Source organism: Mustelus asterias, chromosome 1 (assembly GCF_964213995.1).
Source record: "Mustelus asterias chromosome 1, sMusAst1.hap1.1, whole genome shotgun sequence".
NCBI classification, from domain to species: Eukaryota; Metazoa; Chordata; class Chondrichthyes; order Carcharhiniformes; family Triakidae; genus Mustelus; species Mustelus asterias.
In genome coordinates, this window is record NC_135801.1 from 84,356,219 (window position 1) to 84,374,907 (window position 18,689).

An 18,689-nucleotide genomic window follows, 5' to 3' on the forward strand; every position below is an offset into this window, starting at 1 on the left:
TTCTCCCACCAGTAGTGGCATCTTGAGCCACTGTTTTGCCTCTTGGGGTTGCTGTACTGCATAGAAAGCCCTTTGCCTCAGCTAATTCTACTTTTCTGTTTCTTAATAAATCTCCTGTTTCACACATTTTCATGTTTATACTTAATGTTAAGTGAAAATTGAAATCCATCTGCATGCCTTGATCCAGTTGCCACATATTGTCTAATGCCCTTTTCACATGAAGACTACACCCTTGCATGCCCCTGCATAAAATTATACAGGAGATTGACCACGAAATAGACACCACTTTTACATTAATAAATCGGGACATGTAAAATAGGAATAAACTGTCCACATACTAGGATGTCACTTATTATAGAGAAGGCCAATAAAATATTTAAAATTTTAGCCTTTCCTCCTCCATATTGCCTCAGGTACCAAATATCACCATCACAGTATTTTGTGTATGTAAATAAAACCTATTAATGAAGCATCTTTAGCCCTGATTTCCCTTGGTGGCTTCTCCAACCTCCTGCCATAACTTTGACAGCAGATGGTGGATTCCCCAATGAAATTATGTGAATGGCTAAATATTTGCACTATTTCTCCAGGTTTTCTGTCGATCTCTCACCAAAGTTACCCTGGGACAATACCTGTGAAAATTCAATGCCTTCATATGTCAAGAATTTTGTTTAGATATCCTGTCAAACTTGATCAAATTTTCCACAGGTTGCGAGCTGTTTATGTGAACAGTTGCTTTCGAGTCCTAATACATACCAATAAAATGCATCTCAGGACAGTTTAAGGTGTGTTAAAGAAACAGTGATTCCACTTTGATATTTGACATTAATCCCATGTATAGTTGTTTCAAATGGCAAACTGCTTTTACTGTAAAATTATCTCAGCAAAAGTTGAATATATCACATTATGTTTTTATGACATGGATTATACTCTATGATTCTGTCAACTTTTCAGTGCCAGCATTAATCAGTATCCTTGATTATTGCCGTATACTCATAGAATCCCTACATGTCGAAGCAGGCCATTCGCCCCATCGAGTCTGCACTGACTTTCCAACAGAGCATCCCACACAGACCCTAACCCTGTAACCCCACGTATTTACCCCGCTAATCCCCCTAACCTGGGACACTAAGGAGCAATTTAGCATGACCAATCAACCTAACCTGCATATCTTTGGACTGTGGGAGAAAACCAGAGCACCCGGAGGAAACCCACACAGACACGGGGAGAACGTGCAAACTCCAGGCAGACAGTCACCCAAGCTGGGAATCGAACCCGGGTCCCTGGCGCTGTGAGGCAGTAGTGCTAAGCACTGCGCCACAGTGCCGCCTCAATTCTATCTCTTGGCATTTTAAAAGCTTAGGATACATGGGATGATAGTTGGCATCACATATCAGATTTGAGGTAAGTGTGTGGTGGTTTGAAGCAAAAGGAAAGGGGGAAAGTTGTGGGTTTCAGCAGCACTGGGGAGATTCTGTAGATTAGCAAAGCTTGGGTATGGGGCCATAGAGATGTTTGGAAACAGGAGCAGGGCATTCAACCTCCTGAGCTTGCACTGTCAACTAGTTAGATTGTGGTTAATCTGTACCACAGTGACATCTATTCATCTCTGCTCCATAGCCAAGGATATTCTTTTGATCTCAGAATTAAAAATCTTAGTTGACCATCATTCACAGACTTTTGGAGATGTGATTTCCAAATTTGGGTTACGCTTTATATGAAAAAGTGCTTTCTGATTTCACTTCTAAATGGGCTACCTCTCCTTTTGTTCTGGATTTCTCCAGCAGAGGGAAACGGGTGCATGGGGGCAAGCTATCAAATTCCTATGAGACCATCCATCAACCATATAAATTGTATCTGTCTATTGAATTTGAACGGTATACATCCTTCCTGGGATTGATCACAGTACTCCAGATGGGGCCTGGCTGAGACTCGACAACTAAAGCATCAATGCGTAGCCTGGAAAGATAAAAGGCTAACATTCCAGTTGCAATTTGATTACGAATAGCAAGCGCACAAGTTGTGGATGCTTGTCCACAAACCTTTCAAAGTATTAACACAGGTAACGAAGCAGTTAATTAAGCATATGGGAATCTGGACTTTATCAGCAGGGGCATTAAGTACAAAAGCCAGGAAGTTGCATTGAATCTGTATATTTAGGAAAAAGCCAGTTTGGTCTCAACTGGAGCACTATGTCTAGTTCTGGGTGAGCAAAGATGACCACGATCTTCACCTGTGAGTGTTTAGTCAGGTTCTGGTGGGTACGTAGGTGACTGTTAAAGCAGATCTGCACCCGGAAGGTTCTGCTGAAAATAGGAAAGGATTTGGCAGATGATTGAGTTTTGGATGAGTTTCTGGCCCGGGATTTCCCCCCCTTGTGTTTTCTGTCTGCCTCTTGCTTTCAAACAAGGCTGCACCGTTTTTTATTTGGCTGCACCAGGTGCAGTGATCCTGGATGAGGAAGTGGAGGGATGGGTTGGTAAGTTTGCTGACGACACCAAGGTAGGTGGTGTTGTGGATAGTTTGGAGGGATGTCAGAAGTTGCAGCGAGACATAGATAGAATGCAAGACTGGGCGGAGAAGTGGCAGATGGACTTCAACCCGGATAAGTGTGTAGTGATCCATTTTGGCAGATCCAATGGGATGGAGCAGCAGTATAAAATGAAGGGTACCATTCTTAGCAGTGTAGAGGATCAGAAGGACCTTGGGGTCCGGGTCCATAGGACTCTTAAATCGGCCTCGCAGGTGGAGGATGCGGTCAAGAAGGCGTATGGCGTACTGGCCTTCATTAATCGAGGGATTGAGTTTAGGAGTCGGGAGATAATGCTGCAGCTTTATAGGACCCTGGTTAGACCCCACTTGGAGTACTGCGCGCAGTTCTGGTCACCTCATTACAGGAAAGATGTTGAAGCCATTGAAAGGGTGCAGAGGAGATTTACAAGGATGTTGCCTGGATTGGGGGGCATGCCTTATGAGGATAGGTTGAGGGAGCTTGGTCTCTTCTCCCTGGAGAGACGAAGGATGAGAGGTGACCTGATAGAGGTTTACAAGATGTTGAGGGGTCTGGATAGGGTGGACTCTCAGAGGCTATTTCCAAGGGCTGAAATGGTTGCTACGAGGGGACACAGGTTTAAGGTGCTGGGGGGTAGGTACAGGGGGGATGTCAGGGGTAAGTTTTTCACTCAGAGGGTGGTGGGTGAGTGGAATCGGCTGACGTCGGTGGTGGTGGAGGCAAACTCGTTGGGGTCTTTTAAGAGACTTCTGGATGAGTACATGGGATTTAATGGGATTGAGGGCTATAGATAGGCCTAGAGGTGGGGATGTGATCGGCGCAACTTGTGGGCCGAAGGGCCTGTTTGTGCTGTGGCTTTCTATGTTCTATGTTCTATGTTGTCTCAAATTCGATATCAAAACTCCTCAGCGAAGCCATCAAAATTTCCATGCAGGATTTGCTTTAAACACCATGATTTGCTTTGGTAAGTGTGTGTCATTCTGGCTACAGAATGAGCTCAACTCCATTGTGCCTGTCTCAATATGGCGTGGGTGCTTGGCATTCCAGTTAGGGTGTAAAATACCTGTGTCCAGTACTTTGTCTTGCTATCTGATCTTCAGAAGGCAGCTCCAGTGAAAGTGTTTGAGCTTCGGGGCAGGACATTGGTCCAAGTCTCACATACACAGATCTTGGCCTTAAACTCGGGTCACCTATGGACAAAGGCACTCAAACTCTTGAATTATTGTACAACAAATCTCCTTTCCAAGTTACCACAAAATTACACCAGGCATCAAACTTTGCTGTACACAAAGTATTTAATCTCTGTCACTACCAACGTACCAACCAACTCAAGAATAGCTTCTTCCCTGCTGCCATCAGACTTTAGAATGGACCTACCTCGCTCTAAGTTGATCTTTCTCTACACCCTGGCTATGACTGTAACACTACATTCTGCACTCTCTCCTTTCCTTCTCTATGTACGGTATGCTTGTCTAGATAACATGCAAGAAACAATGCTTTTCACTGGATACTAATATATGTGACAATAAATAAAATAAAATCAAACGCAAAGTAACTGACTTTTGACCTATTCCATTATACAGACAAGTTTTCACAAGGTATCAAAACTTCACAAAATATTCAAATTCATGACTTTAAACTTAAAGATACTACCCCCGGTGAGGTGAATTGATCAGATTCCCTGTTGATAGGTTTTGTTCCGATGTCTCTGAGTCCCAGACTTGCAGTATTGCTTCTACAGTGTTGATCCCGGGTTACTGATACCAATGTCTCTTTGTCTTTCCTTATTATGGTGTTCTTGCTGCCACTGATCATACTTCCAGTCACATACTCCAAGGACAGGCACTATCAATCACTGTCATTTTGGTCATAAATACCGTGAGTCATGCCTCTGTCTGGGGTCGCAATTCTCTCAGGAACACAACACACAGGGATCTGTGTTCAGTCACTGGCTGTTTAAGGCATAGAAACAGCCGCTGTCCAATCGATTCCTGTATTTGTTCCATAGCTATGCATCTTGTTCTTTGCTCTACCCGCAGTCCTTAACCTGGTACAGAGTTAGCCCTTTTAACCATTAGGCTTTGCTGGTGTCTTTATAAATACCCATTAAACTACATAGAGCAAAATGATTGCTCAATAGATTTTCAGTTCGTTAGCATACTTATTCCTCTTCATTCCAAGACTGATATTCAAAGCCTGTGGAAAGACACACTTGCTTTGGTAATTCTTACCTGTGCTTCATTATCAATATAGACAGCTTGAGAAAGTGTGTTGCTGCGATAAGTGAACTTAGCCACTGCTGACAGGTTCTGGTCATGAACTGAAACCTTAGACTTGTAATGGGACTTTCCTGGAGCAGGCTGGTTCATTACTTCAGTTTTCTTTGTGCTTATTGTAAGGCTGTAGTTGTTGCATGTATTGGAGAACAAGTCCATGCTACGTTGCATGTCCAGTTCTGAACCACAGCCAGTGCACAGCAATCAGGAAATCATGAGGTATGTCCTTGGAGACAATGGCCTTTGCACAGCGTCATCTCAGAATGAACTACTTCCCATCCATACAGTCTTTGACTTTGATGCCAGGATCACCATCTGGAAGGCATTGGAGAGCAATGTGGAGAAAAACATATTGAAAAGGATTGGTGCCAGCATGTAGATCTGTTTTACTCCATTAGTGATCACATTTTAGAAAGGACATGAGATTCTGTGGAGGGTACTGAAGAGAGTTACTGGAACAGTTCCAAGGATGGGAGATTATAGTTATGTGAGTGGACTGGGGATGCTGGGGTTCTTTGAATAGACAAGACTTGATAGATCATTAAGGTTTTAAGTAAAATAAATTGAGGAACAATTTCCAATACCTGATAGATCGATGGGGCACATTTTAAAGTGTTTTCAATAGTGGCTTTCAAAAGGGAATTGGATAAATATTTGAAGGAAACTTGTGAATAAAATGGGGAATAGGTCTAACTGGATTGCTGTTTGAAAGATCCAATGCAGTCTTGATGGATGAGTGGCCTACTTCTGTTAAAATGCTATTCTTTGACTCTGTCGACACCTAACCTCATTGCTCCTGTACAGCTGTTAGTTTCCACCATTAAGAATTTATTTCAGATGTGAAGAGAAGGACCTCACAGTCCTGCTCTAATGATTCATGGAATTTGCTAGTCTTTAGCTTGGGTCTGAAAGGACGATTAATCACACAAGTTTAAAAATCACATAAGCTGCAATGAGGAAAAATGGTCTTCATAAAAGTCTTCACAGATAATCACCAGGGCCTTTAGTCTGAGAGAATTCATTAAATCAGACATCTGGAACTGGAAAAAGGGAATGATATCCACAGACCCAGACACAAACTGAGACACTGATAATTTGTAACAATGATGGATTTGGTCAAATTAAGTCTTCATGCTGATTGGATATTAAGCAAGTGTGAGGTGATTGTGATTGGTTTTAATATCTGTACTTTATGAATGATGTAACCTTAATCAATAATTGTGAGTGGATGGAGATAACGCCTATACCTTGATTGGTATATGCTAATTACTTGCAATCAAATTTGAAACTAAAAGTTTCTGGCACTGACCTGTGACTTTCCAGGGACCGAGTTATAGTTTGATTAAAAACAACTGTTTTAAGAGAACTCCGTGACTTGGCCTGGTTACTTGAAAGGTTAAATTGTGATTAGTTAAAAGGCTGACATCAAAGCCTGCAAATGATAGGTGAAGAAGCCCTTATTAATTTCACAGTTTTCCAGATGTAAGCCATTTTGATTCGTATGAAACCTTTTTCTTCAATTCCGATCGGCTCAAAGTAAAACAGAAGCATATCAGGAAAATGTGATAGTAAAAGTGTGGCAAACAGTGTGCGCAAAGCATAACATTTTATAACCAGTCAATTTCCTTGGAATTGTACAAGGTAAATCAGAGAATACGGTCACACAGTCAGTAGATTCTGCTCTCTTCATGTTGCTGTTTAACCTCTCAGTGCACAGCAAGCCCCAGGCCTCTGCAGCAGGTAGCGATCCCAACTCTTCCACTTTCAGCAGGAGTCTAATGGAGTGGCTGATTGCTACAGTTGGCAGCTTGGGAAATGCAGTCTCTGTTCATGTGGCTTGTGCATGAGCAGTACCTTGCCTATCATGGCTAAACTGTACTGTCTAAACCCTGCTGACGTCCCTAATATTTGGAGTGCACTGCTTCATTGCTGACTGTGAATATGATTGTATATCACCTGGAAACTCCATGGACTTCATGGTCACAAATGTGTGGATTGGCAGGCAGGGTGAACCATAAGATTGGGTGCCATGATTGCTGTGCCCACTGCTACCCAACTGTCCTTATTCCCATTGACCTTTCACTAGTGGTAGGGGGGCTTCAGGAGACCTGCTTACTCGTGGGCCAATTGAGGCCTTTAAGTAGTCAATTAATGACCACTTAAGGGCCTTATCCCACTGTTGCTGGGATTTAATCAGCAGTGGGTGAGGCCTACATCAAACATCCAGCCTGAACTGCTGAGTATTTTCTGTTTTTATGTCCTGCACCCATGGTATTTTCTGCAGATCGGAGAGGTCAGCAAGATGGGTTGCAAAACATTTGCAATAAATAGTGTGAAGTCTCTCGATAAAAACCACAATTATAAATCTTGTGAAATCTCTGATATTTATGATGTGCAAAGGATTAATCATTTTCCAATTATAGGGGCTGCAGTCATTTAGTAGAAACTGCATCTTGCTGTGAACCTGAATAGAGTTTGGGGAGAGTGCCTGAACATTATGCAGACTTATTGGGAAATAGTTTTTATTGCTTGAAAGATTGTGTAGCTTGTGTATGCTTATAAAACTGATATTAGCAGTCAATAACCAGCATTGGCAAAGGCACATTTGGTTCATACCCAGCAACCCAAAAACAATATTTACCTTGGTATAGTGCTCACAATTTACTTGTTGAGAAAAATCAGTTAATTGCACAATTTTTTCCATTCTCTTCAACTTTTAATGCAGGCACCTCAGCCCAGCAGCTAGATGCCACCTTTAGCACAAATGCTTCCCTGGAGATCTTTGAGCTGGACCTGGTTGAATCTACTCTGGATATGAAATCATGTGGTACCTTTTCTTCCCCACACAGGTAAAACCAAACTACTTTGTAATCCTGCTCAAACGGTTTTTTGCTGCATCAGTGTTGCTCCCTCCACCGTGCGCTGTTGTTAACAGGGGTGTTCTTCTGTGCTGTTGAGCTGGATGCTGCTAGCTTGTGACAGCAGACTGAGGGACGACAGAAGGATGCTCCTTCATTCTGCCAACATCTGAGATTTGTGACTGTCTGCCTGACATTTCTGAGGCTATGACTGGAGAGCTGACTGCTGTTGACTCCCTCCCACTGTTCCCTTAGGACCCTTTCTGCATTGATAGATTTAAGAGGAACACATCTGGGAGAAAATAATAGATGGTAATGCCAGCAGGGTTGAATAAAGAGTGATTGGAGGAGGCATCTGTGCAGGCATTGATCTGTTGGGCAGAATGGCCTGTTTCTGTGCTGTAGACCTGATGCAATGGATGGTTGTAATGACCTTTCCAATTCAAATCGATAGCCAAACTGCGATGTATTTGGTCTGTATGGCTTAGTGCGATCATAAATATTCTAATTTATTCTCCAGATACCATAAACTTATTTGGGGTGCTCATGAAATCACATCTGATGGTCTATCTTCTGGCATCCTGGTTGCTGGTGGTGAAAACGGGAATATAATTCTGTACAATCCATCTGAAATTATAGCAGGAGGAGAGGATGTTGTGATTGGCCAGAATGACACTCACACTGGTCCGGTTAGAGCACTTGATTTCAATCCTTTTCAGGTAAGTTAGCCGAATGCTCAAAATACCTGCTCATTACAAATTTCAATAAAAACCTTTTCACGAAAGAATGATTTATTTCCTTGATCAAGGTGAGGGGCGACATTATTGGGGAAAATAATTCTTGAGTTCCAAAGGCTGCCACAATTGGATTTTTCTCATCTCGTGAATTGGTTTGTTTTAGACTAATTGATTGAGCTTGATTGCCATGATTAATCAATAGCTCCGTTAATGTTGTATTGTGCAACTCCCAGGATGATGGAAGGCGAGCTAGTCCGTTCTTTGTATATTTTCATCTAACATCTAATGCATTGTCAACATAAAACACTCCCAGTTGCTGTGCGGCAGTGACTGTGCTGCACTCAAATATATTGCTTAACTTTATAACCTTGTGGGCCTTCTCTGTGGCACAGGCCATTATTTGTGAGCTCTCTAACTAATATTGTTAAATTAGGGGGCTTGTGCTATGGATCTGTGCCTAAAAGGAATTTGGTTGCAAGGGATCGGTTTCATTTCACAATGAGAATGGAATTGCGGGTGGTATCCTAAAATGGATAGAAAGCTGGTTAGCAGACAGGAAGCAAAGAGTTGGAATAAATGGGTCTTTTTCTGATTGGCAGTCAGTGACTAGTGAGGTTCCGTGGGGATCTGTGCTAGGACCCCAATTGTTCACATTATATATTAACTATTTGGATGAGCGAACTAAATGTGTTGTCTCCAAATTTGCAGATGATACAATGTGTGGGAGGGTGAGCTTTGAGGAGGATGCAGAGATGCTTCAGCATGATTTGGACAGGCTGATTGAGTGGGCATATGTATAGCAGATGCAGTATACTGTGGATAAATGTGAGGTTATCCTTCAGTAGCAAATATAGTAAGGCAGATTATTATTTGAATGTGTGTAAATTGAGAGATACTTAGCGAGAGCTTGGTGTCCTTGTGCATCCGTCGCTTAAAGTAAGCGCACAGGTAGAGCAGGCAGTAAAAAAGGCAAATGGTATGTTGGCCTTCATAGTGTGAGGATTTGAGTATAGAAATAGGGATGCTTTACTGCAATTGTATAGGGTGTTGGTGAGAGCACATCTGGAGTATTGTGTGCAGTTTTGGCGCTGTTATCTGAGAAAGGATGTCCTTGCTGTAGAGGGAGTACATGAAAGTTTACCAGGCTGATTCCTGGGGTGGCAGGACTGTGGTATGAGGAGAGACTACTAGTTGGCTAGGATTATATTCATTGGAGTTTAGAAAAGTGAGAGGGGATCTCATAGAAACTTATAAAATTCTAACAGGGTTAGACAGGGCGGTTTCAGAAAGAATGTTCCTGATAGTGGGGGAGTCCAGAACTAGGGATCATAGTTTGAGGATAAAGGTAAACCTTTTAGCACTAAGGTGAGGAGAAATTTCTTCACCCAGAGAGTGGTGAATCTGCAAATTCACTCCACAGAAAGTAGTTCAGGCCAAAATATTGTGTGATTTCAAGAAGGAATTAGATATAGCTCTTGGGTCTAAATGGTTCAAGGGATATGACGGGGGGAGGTCGGATCAGGGTATTGAATTTGATGATCAACCATGATCATAATGAATGGTGGAACAGGCTCGAAGGGCTGAATGGCCTACGCCTGCTTCTATTTTCTATGCATGTTTCTATGCCTTTCTGAAAACCTTTGAGATAATGTTTCTTGAACATCTAATAAGGTGTTAATTGATTCTTTTGACCAGAGTAACCTTGTAGCTTCAGGAGCCAATGAGTCTGAAATCTATATCTGGGATCTGAATAATTTTGATACTCCACTGACACCCGGAACAAAATCTCAGGTATGTTTATTCCATTAATGTTTCCTTGTATTTAATCAACGCTTCATTCCTCATAGTGTTGGGAAGTTGGTGCAAAGAGCATTTCCTGCTTTCTTTTAGAATATGAAAACCATCCACCAGTGATAATCAGTGTTTTTCAAAGCAGCAGAAATTAGTCATTTAAATTAGAATGCATCCCAAAAATAACCACCTGTTTGATTTTATCTTGATTTAAGATTAAGAATTATTAATTGCGGTTATGTTTTACTCATCAGAAGAATTATATATTAGCTTGTTCAACCTGCTGCTTTCAGTTGGTCTCAGTATTGGTGGTACTACTTTCACAGCTCTAACATAATGTGTGAATCTAGGTCACTGTTCTGTGGCCAGTACTAACTAAATGAACAGCTTGCAGGATCTTAATCAAATTGATTTGAAATTGAGGCTTTTTTGACAAACTCAGCTGGACATGTGTCTTGTTTGTTTGCTTTCAAGAAGCAGTAGGCCATTGCAATTCACTTTTTTAAAAAAAAACCCTGACAAGCGATTACTTCTCATCTTAAAGTGGCATTGAAAAGGAGCATGCTGTGACTTGTTGGCACTTTATCCCTGGATCTTCAATATCAAATACTTGTACCATAGAAAATATATTGGTGTTCAGTTGAATATTTGCCAAACATTTGATGGCTGACACACTGTCAAACAATTCAGGTCATCACAATAGAGTCCAGTCGTCACCAACGGCCCACTTTCTAACAGAAAGTCACTGGATAGGCAATGGGTCATTTTACGATCTCATTGTTTCCCCCAACCTGCCTGCCCACTCCTAATCTTTCTTCCTAACTCAGAGATGCTGAGGCCATTTATTAGTTACCCTGACTGTGATCACTTAGTGCAGATCAGGGATAAAACCGGCATCTTTCCTAGTCTGCACTGTTCAGCATAATAGCACTGTGTCTGTTCATCTATGAAACTAGTTAGAAGTAGAATATTAAATTATTAAGTTAGTGACTATATTTTATCAAGAAAGGATTATTGGAGGAAAGTTTCTTCATATCCTGCCTATGATTTTGCTCAATCAGAGACTCTAAATGTGACGGATTATTTTATTTGGGACTTTATAGTTTTTGCAGTGAAAATATTGAGGTGCCATTGGTTTCTGCTGCAGTTTCATGGTCTTTAACTGCAGATTGGAACTAGTAGGTTAATTTCCACATCTGTTTATTGGTCAGGAACATTGTTTTCTCTTTGCTCTTCAGTCCGTTGCTGATGAGACTTTGGCATTGTCTTACTATGAGATTTTTACAGCATACTTTCCTTCTTTGTTTTACTCATTGTCATGAACATTGAACTTTACACAATGCTTATGTTTTGAAACGTCCCTTCAGAGCGAAAGGGGTGTAATTAGAATTCCTGGAAAATACCTCAGTTCTGAGATGTTTCCAGGTCATGTCAGGTTGCCAAGGGGAGAGAAACTCAAATAGAAACTCTTTTGAGGTGTTGAGTGGCAGACTTTGGCACCTTTCAAAAGAGCTCACAAGTGCAGGGAAAACTAATGATGCTATTAAGGGTGTAGTTTCTGACCAAAAGAAAGGGAAGAGAACAAATGGAGCTCTTGAAGATTTAGGGAATGGGGGGTTGTCAAAGTGGTTCTGGCTGATGAATATCGTATCCATATAGATTGCATGAAACTACTGTTGAAGGAGACGAGAAGTTTTGACCTGGCATGGCAGGTTCTCTGCTGTAGAACTAGGAGTGAATTTGAGACTGTCCCTTTAATGCTACATATTGTCTTGAAGCATGGCATGAAGGAAAAGCATTTTGTAAGGCATATTTCAGTTATATTAGTTAATGTGAAATATACCTTCTTGGTCTATCAGTTACCTGTTAATTCTGCTGTAATGGGTTAAGGAGTAGTTAACTGACTCCCTTTTTATTCAGCCCCCTTGGTTTGTCGCAACATAAAAATGAAAATTATTTTCCCCTGTAGATACCTTTTCCGGTCAAAGCTATTTGCTTTCTAATGAGCTAATCAAACCAGATTTTCTTGAGTCAAAAGAAAGAATAAGTTTATTAGTTACTAAAACCTGAGAAAAAGAAACAATGTGACAACATGCACAGATCAGAAGAAAATCAAGCTCAGGTAAAAGTTAAAAGAATATGAGTACCTCCTTTGTGTGTCCATAAGGCTCGCATTGTGAAACGTTGTGGCCATTGAAGTTTGGTGATTTCTGGTAGAATTCTGGAGTTGGTTTAGTTCAGGTCTGCATTCTGTTGAAAGCACACTTTTTGCTTCCAGGAAGAGAGAGATCTTACTGCTCTCTCCCAACAGTCTCTTTTCAGATGACAGTCTTGTTGCTTTTCCTCCTGTGTGTTTTTCTCTCTATGATTTGCAGAACCAGCTTTAAACTAATTTCTATAAAATCATAGGAAGGGAATTCCATCGGCAGGTCTTGCATCCATCTTTAGTAATCCCAGTTTTTTGATCTTGCATCTCAGAAACCTGTTGAGATATTTTTGAGATGGGGTTGAGTGTCTGGTGGGGTGTAACTGGCTGGGTAGCAAGTCCCATTGTCTTCACAGAATTACAGTGGATTAAGAGTCTAGTACTTTGTATTTTTGATGCCATCCTCTCGAGAACCCCTGTTTAAAATGGGCCTTGACAATCCCCACCCCTTTCCAGGTGTGAAATTCCTTATAGAAGATCTGGAATGTTATTTGTTAAGACTTTCCACAGAAGTGGTCACCTTTGCAGCATCTTCTATCAGGTGACAAAACAAAGAAAATTACAGCACAGGAACAGGCCCATCGGCCTTCCAAGCCTGCACCGACCATGCTGCCTGAATAAACTAAAACCCCCTACCCTTCCGGGGACCATATCCCTCTATTCCCATCCTATTCATGCATTTGTCCAGATGCCCCTTAAAACTCCTTATCGTGTCTGCTTCCACTACCTCCCCCGGCAGCGAGTTCCAGGTACTCACCACCCTCTGTGTAAAAACAACTTGCCTCGTATATCTCCTTTAAACCTTGCCCCTCGCACCTTAAACCTATGCCTCCTAGTAATTGACTTTTCCACCCTGGGAAAAAGCTTCTGACTATCCACTCTGTCCATTCCCCATATAATCTTGTAGACTTCTATCAGGTCGCCCCTCAACCTCTGTCGTTCAGTGAGAACAAACCAAGTTCCTGCAACCTTTCCTCATAGCTAATGCCCTCCCTACCAGGCAACAGCCTGGTAAATCTTTTCTGTACCCTCTCCAAAGCCTCTACATCTTTCTGGTAGTGTGGTGACCAAAATTGAACACTATATTCCAAGTGCGGTCTAACTAAGGCTCTATAAAGCTGCAACATAACTTGCCAATTTTTAAACTCAATGCCCCGGCTGATGAAGGCAAGCATGCCATATGCCTTCTTGACCACCACTTTGTGACCTGTGTACCTGTACACCCAGATCCCTCTGCCTGTCAACACTCTGAAGGGTTCTGCCATTTGCTGTATATTTCCTATCTGTATTAGACCTTCCAAAATGCATTACCACCCATTTGTCCGGATTAAACTCCCATCTGCCATCTCTCCGCCCAAGTCTCCAACTGATCTATACCCTGCTGTATCCTCTGATGGTCCTCATCGCTATCCGCAAATCCACCAACCTTTGTGTCATCCGCAAACTTACTAATCAATCCAGTTACATTTTCCTCCAAATCATTTATATATATATATATTGCAAACAACAAAGGTCCCAGCACTGATCCCCGAGAAACACCACTTGTCACAGCCCTCCATTCAGAAACGCACCCTTTCACTGCTACCCTCTGTGTTTTATGACTGTGCCAGCTCACCTCTGATCCCATGCGACTTCACCTTCTGTATCAGTTTGCCATGAGGGATCTTGTCAAACACCTTACTGAAATCCAGGTAGACAACATCCACTGCCCTACCCTCATCAATCATCTTCGTCACTTCCTCGAAAAATTCGATCAAGTTAGTGAGACATGACCTCCCCTTCACAAAACCATCTTGCATCTCGCTATACGTCCAGTTATTTCCAAGTGGGAGTAAATCCTGTCTTGAAGAATCCTCTCCAATAATTTCCCTACCACTGACCTAAGACTCACCGGCCCGTAATTACCTATGACTTGTGACAGCCATCTTTTGATCAGTGTCTTCACTTATGTTTTATTTTAAAACATCTTCTTTAAACAGATCAATATGTCTTTGATTAGCTGGTGAAGTATGGGTACATCTCACTCAGTCACCGTGTCCATCGTCATGCCAATTAAGGTTTGACCTCTGCTGATTTTAGTTTGTTACAATCCATTAAAGATGGATGAATGTCCAACAGTGTAGAATCAGGAGTAGGAGTGTGTATTGCTTCACTTGTATAGAGCTTTGGTCTGATTCTATCCACTCTACTGCTCAGTTTTGGGCACTGCATCTCAAGAAGAATATGTTGACACTGGAGGGGTGCAGAGGAAATTCACCAGGAGAATAACAAGGTTTAAAGTAAATTATGAAGTCAGATTGCTGACACCTATTGGGTTGATTGAGTTATTTAAAATGGTGAAAGAATTTGCAAATGTAGATCGAGAGCAAACTACTTCCACTAATGAAATCGGAAACATAGAAACATAATAAAATTAGCCATTCAGGGAGAAAGCAGGAAGCACTCTTCCACATCATGTGATTGAAATATGGAACTCTCCTCCACCCCCCCAAAAGACTGTGGATAGTAGAGCTTTCAACAATGGTTATTTTATTTTTGTTAGCTTCGGGTATCAAGGAGCTGAATGGCTCACTCCATCCTGTATCTGTTGTTTTATTTTTTATGACTGACTGTAATTAAGTTTTTTTAATTCTGGGTTTGAAAATTCAACAATCTTGAGAATAAATCTGTTTACATTTCTGTGCTATCTGTGGAATTCTATCAATGTGCTGTGCAAAGTGATTCTCATTTCAGCTCTTTTTTTCTTTGTGGGCTTTTGTGAAACAGCAGTCATCTGTTTATTTTTGTTATACAGCAAGTTACTGACATTGGCTGTGTATGCCCTGAAAGTGATTGTAGCTTGCAGCCATGCAGAACTTTGGATTGTGGCTTGTGGGGTTTAGCTAGATTCAAGGGAATGCACAGCATGTTCTGAATATTTTAAATAGAAATTCCTGCTTAAATCAGACCACTTATTAATAACTTCAGGGAAGGAAATTGAAATGTTTCCATCATTTTGAAGATGCATTTGGCAGGTCTGTAACAAAATGCCCACTTTCTCAGTGCACTGGGGCTTGTGGAATAGAGATATTCCCCATTGAAAGCTGGGAAATCTTAAATTGTGACTGCCCATTCGGAGGGAGGAACCATTTGGTTTTTGTGTGTGGAAGTACTGCACAAACTTTAAAAAGCCTTCTTCCCAAAATAAGCTCTTCATCCAAGCTTTCAATCACTTCCTCAAACTCGCTGCTGAAGGTTTGACAGCTCCTTTACACTGAAATTTATTTGTACTTCAAAATGCTGTATAAATGCTGTTTTTGTTGTATGGTGAGAGGTTGCCTGTTGGATTAGACATCTATGCGGGTCTTTTCTATCTGGGAGATTTGACGCAGCAGGTATTTAGCTATCTATTCTAACTAAAAGTTGAGGATGATGCTCGCTTGTGGGGGGGGGGGCGGGATTGAGGGGGGGATCGTAATCTTTCTTAGAAGTCTTGGACGTTTAAAGAACCCATTCACCCCTTTCCACTTTGATTGAAGTGTTCAGAAAGTATGTCACACTTATCTTTATCTTATGCCAGATGTTCACTCTACTGAAATGATTTGTGTCACTGTGCCTGATATACTGTGAGCAGCATGGTGGCACAGTGGATGGCACTGCTGCCTCACAGCGCCAGGGACCGGGTTCAATTCTGGCCTCAGGTCACAGTCTGTGTGGAGTTTGCACATTCTCTCCATGTCTGCATGGTTTCCTTCGGGTGCTCCGGTTTCCTCCCACGGTCCAAAGATGTGTGGGTTAGATTGATTGGCCATGCTAAATTGCACCTTAGTGTCAGGGGACGAGCTAGGGTAAATGCATGGGGTTATGCGGATAGGGCCTGGGTGGGATTGTGGTCGGTGATGGGCTGAATGGCCTCCTCCTTCACTGTAGGGATTCTATGATGTTCTTCGAAACTAGGTGGTTCTATTGATGGGTAGTTGTTCTGCCAGTGCAGTCACAAAACCATAGACCATAGCATTTATTATCATATTCATTCTAAATAATTGTTACAACCTCCAACTTGTCTTTTTGTGCATCTGGAAGCTGTCACATACTGTGTTATTAACTGATATTCTGTTCCAGATTACACAATCCCATCATTCTTAATGAAATAGAGGCTGAAGTTAAGAGTGGCCATGTATATCACATTTTTTTGATTCTCCCTGATAAATATTTTATTTTATATCCTAGCCTCCTGAGGACATTAGTTGTGTAGCTTGGAACAGGCAAGTGCAGCATATTCTGGCTTCAGCTAATCCAAGTGGTCGTGCTGTTGTCTGGGACCTGCGGAAGAATGAGCCAATACTGAAAGTCAGTGACCACACCAACCGAGTAAGTAGGTTTCTGGGAAGTGGGTGATGTTTGGGGCAGCATGCTGCATTCTTAAGTCGTGGTAAAGAATTTTAATATGAAGTTGTTCTTCCCCCCCCCACCACGCTCTCCAGAGTTGTGAACTAACCCAACGGCACTCCCTCCCCACCAGTGCCTCAGGGCACCTCTGCTGACTATTCCTCCTCTGTCATGGTCACTGCACGTAAGATCACTACACCAACATGCACAGTTAAACCAACAGACAGATTGAATTGGTAGATTCCTGCATTATATCCAGTATCCACATTTTTGGAAAAGACCTGGTAGTACAAAGGTTTTTGAGCAGTGCTACATGCTCTGAAAGGATTTTACAGTCTCTTCATGCATCAGCAGACAGTAAGTATCCTGTGCAGTGTGTGATCTTTTTCAGTAGATGTAGGATCAGAGTTTTTTTTTTTATTAACTTCTGGGATATAAGCATTGTGAGCAAGGCCAGCATTTATTGTCCATCTCTTATTGCCCTTGAGCAGGTGCTGTTAAGCCAGCTCCTTGAACAGATGCACTAGATCTGTTGTAGGTAGGAAGTGCTGTTAGGAAGAGAGATTTTGACCCAGCGACAGTGAAGGAACAGTAACATAGTTTCAAGTTAAGAAGGTGTGTGATTTGAAGGGGAACACGTAGGTGATGGTGTTCCCATGCATCTGCTGCCCTTGTCCTTCTGGGTGGAAGAGGTTGCAGGCTTGAAAGGTGTGGTTGAAGGAGCCTTGGTGATTCACTGTAGTGCATCTTGTAGATGGTACGCAGTCATTGGTAGTCAAGGGAGTGAATGTTTAAGGTGATGGGTGGGGTGCTGATCCAGTGGGCTGCTTTGTTCTCGACCATTTTCAGTTTCTTATGAGCTGCAGTCGTCCCATAAGTTTTCAGATTTGCATTCCCAGTGTGGAGTCTCACTGACAACTATGCACATCTAGAAAATTCACCCCATATTCTCACAGAGTGATTGAAGCACTAAAGGAGGCCATTTGTCCTGTTGTATCTGCGCTGGCTTTCTGCAAGAGCAATTTCGTAGTCGCACTCTAAACTTTTTCTCTTCAGTTGCTTATCAATTCCCTTTTGAAAGCCCCAATTGAATTTACCTCCAGCACAATCCCAGGCTGTGCATTCCAGGTCCCAACCACTCACCGTGTATTTTTAAAGATGTCCTCATGTTTCCCCTGTCTTCTTTTGCCATTCATTTTAAATTGGTGACATCTGGTTTCAAATCATGTCGTACCTGCAGTTTCCTGATACACAGGACAGGGAAAGCCCATCAACCCTGATACAAACATTCGTCAGTATTTCCGTGGCTGCACGTTGTTTTCTGTTGGTGTTCAGTATGATAAATATGAGAATGTATTTAACTCCCTTACTGGGGTCTGATGTCCCTTCTATAGCTCTTCCTCTTCTCTCCTAGCCTCCCATATTCTCGCATTCTCCACCCCCGCCCAACCCAAACTCTCCTCTCCCCCCCCCCCACCCCCACGCTCTCCTTCCCCCCCAACGCTCTTCCCCCCCCCCCCAAAGCTCTTCCCCCCCCCCAACGCTCTCCTCCCCCCCACGCTCTTCTCCCCCCCCACGCTCTCCTCCCCCCCCCCACGCTCTCCTCCCCCCCCGCCACGCTCTCCTCCCCCCCCCCCCCACGCTCTCCTCCCCCCCCCCCCCCACGCTCTCCTCCCCCCCCCCCCCCACGCTCTCCTCCCCCCCCCCCCCACGCTCTCCCTCCTCCCCCCCCACGCTCTCCTCCCCCCCACGCTCTCCTCCCCCCCCACGCTCTCCTCCCCCCCCACGCTCTCCTCCCCCCCCACGCTCTCCTCCCCCCCACGCTCTCCTCCCCCCCCCACGCTCTCCTCCCCCCTCACGCTCTCCTCCCCCCCCACGCTCTCCTCCCCCCCCCACGCTCTCCTTCCCCCCCCCCACGCTCTCCTTCCCCCCCCCCACGCT

At 42.9% G+C, this 18,689-nt stretch overlaps 1 protein-coding gene across 16 annotated transcripts in view; it reads left to right on the forward strand.

The window, feature by feature from the left end:
- The window catches only part of sec31a (SEC31 homolog A, COPII coat complex component), a 100,512-nt gene that overhangs the window by 16,725 nt on the left and 65,098 nt on the right, over positions 1–18,689 (forward strand). For all 16 annotated transcript variants that reach the window (XM_078214679.1, XM_078214621.1, XM_078214664.1 and 13 more), the window contains exons 3-6: positions 7,514–7,637; positions 8,167–8,365; positions 10,079–10,174; positions 16,590–16,730. In XM_078214679.1, the coding sequence (XP_078070805.1) occupies positions 7,514–7,637; positions 8,167–8,365; positions 10,079–10,174; positions 16,590–16,730 (560 nt within the window). The remainder of the gene's footprint in view (positions 1–7,513; positions 7,638–8,166; positions 8,366–10,078; positions 10,175–16,589; positions 16,731–18,689) is intronic.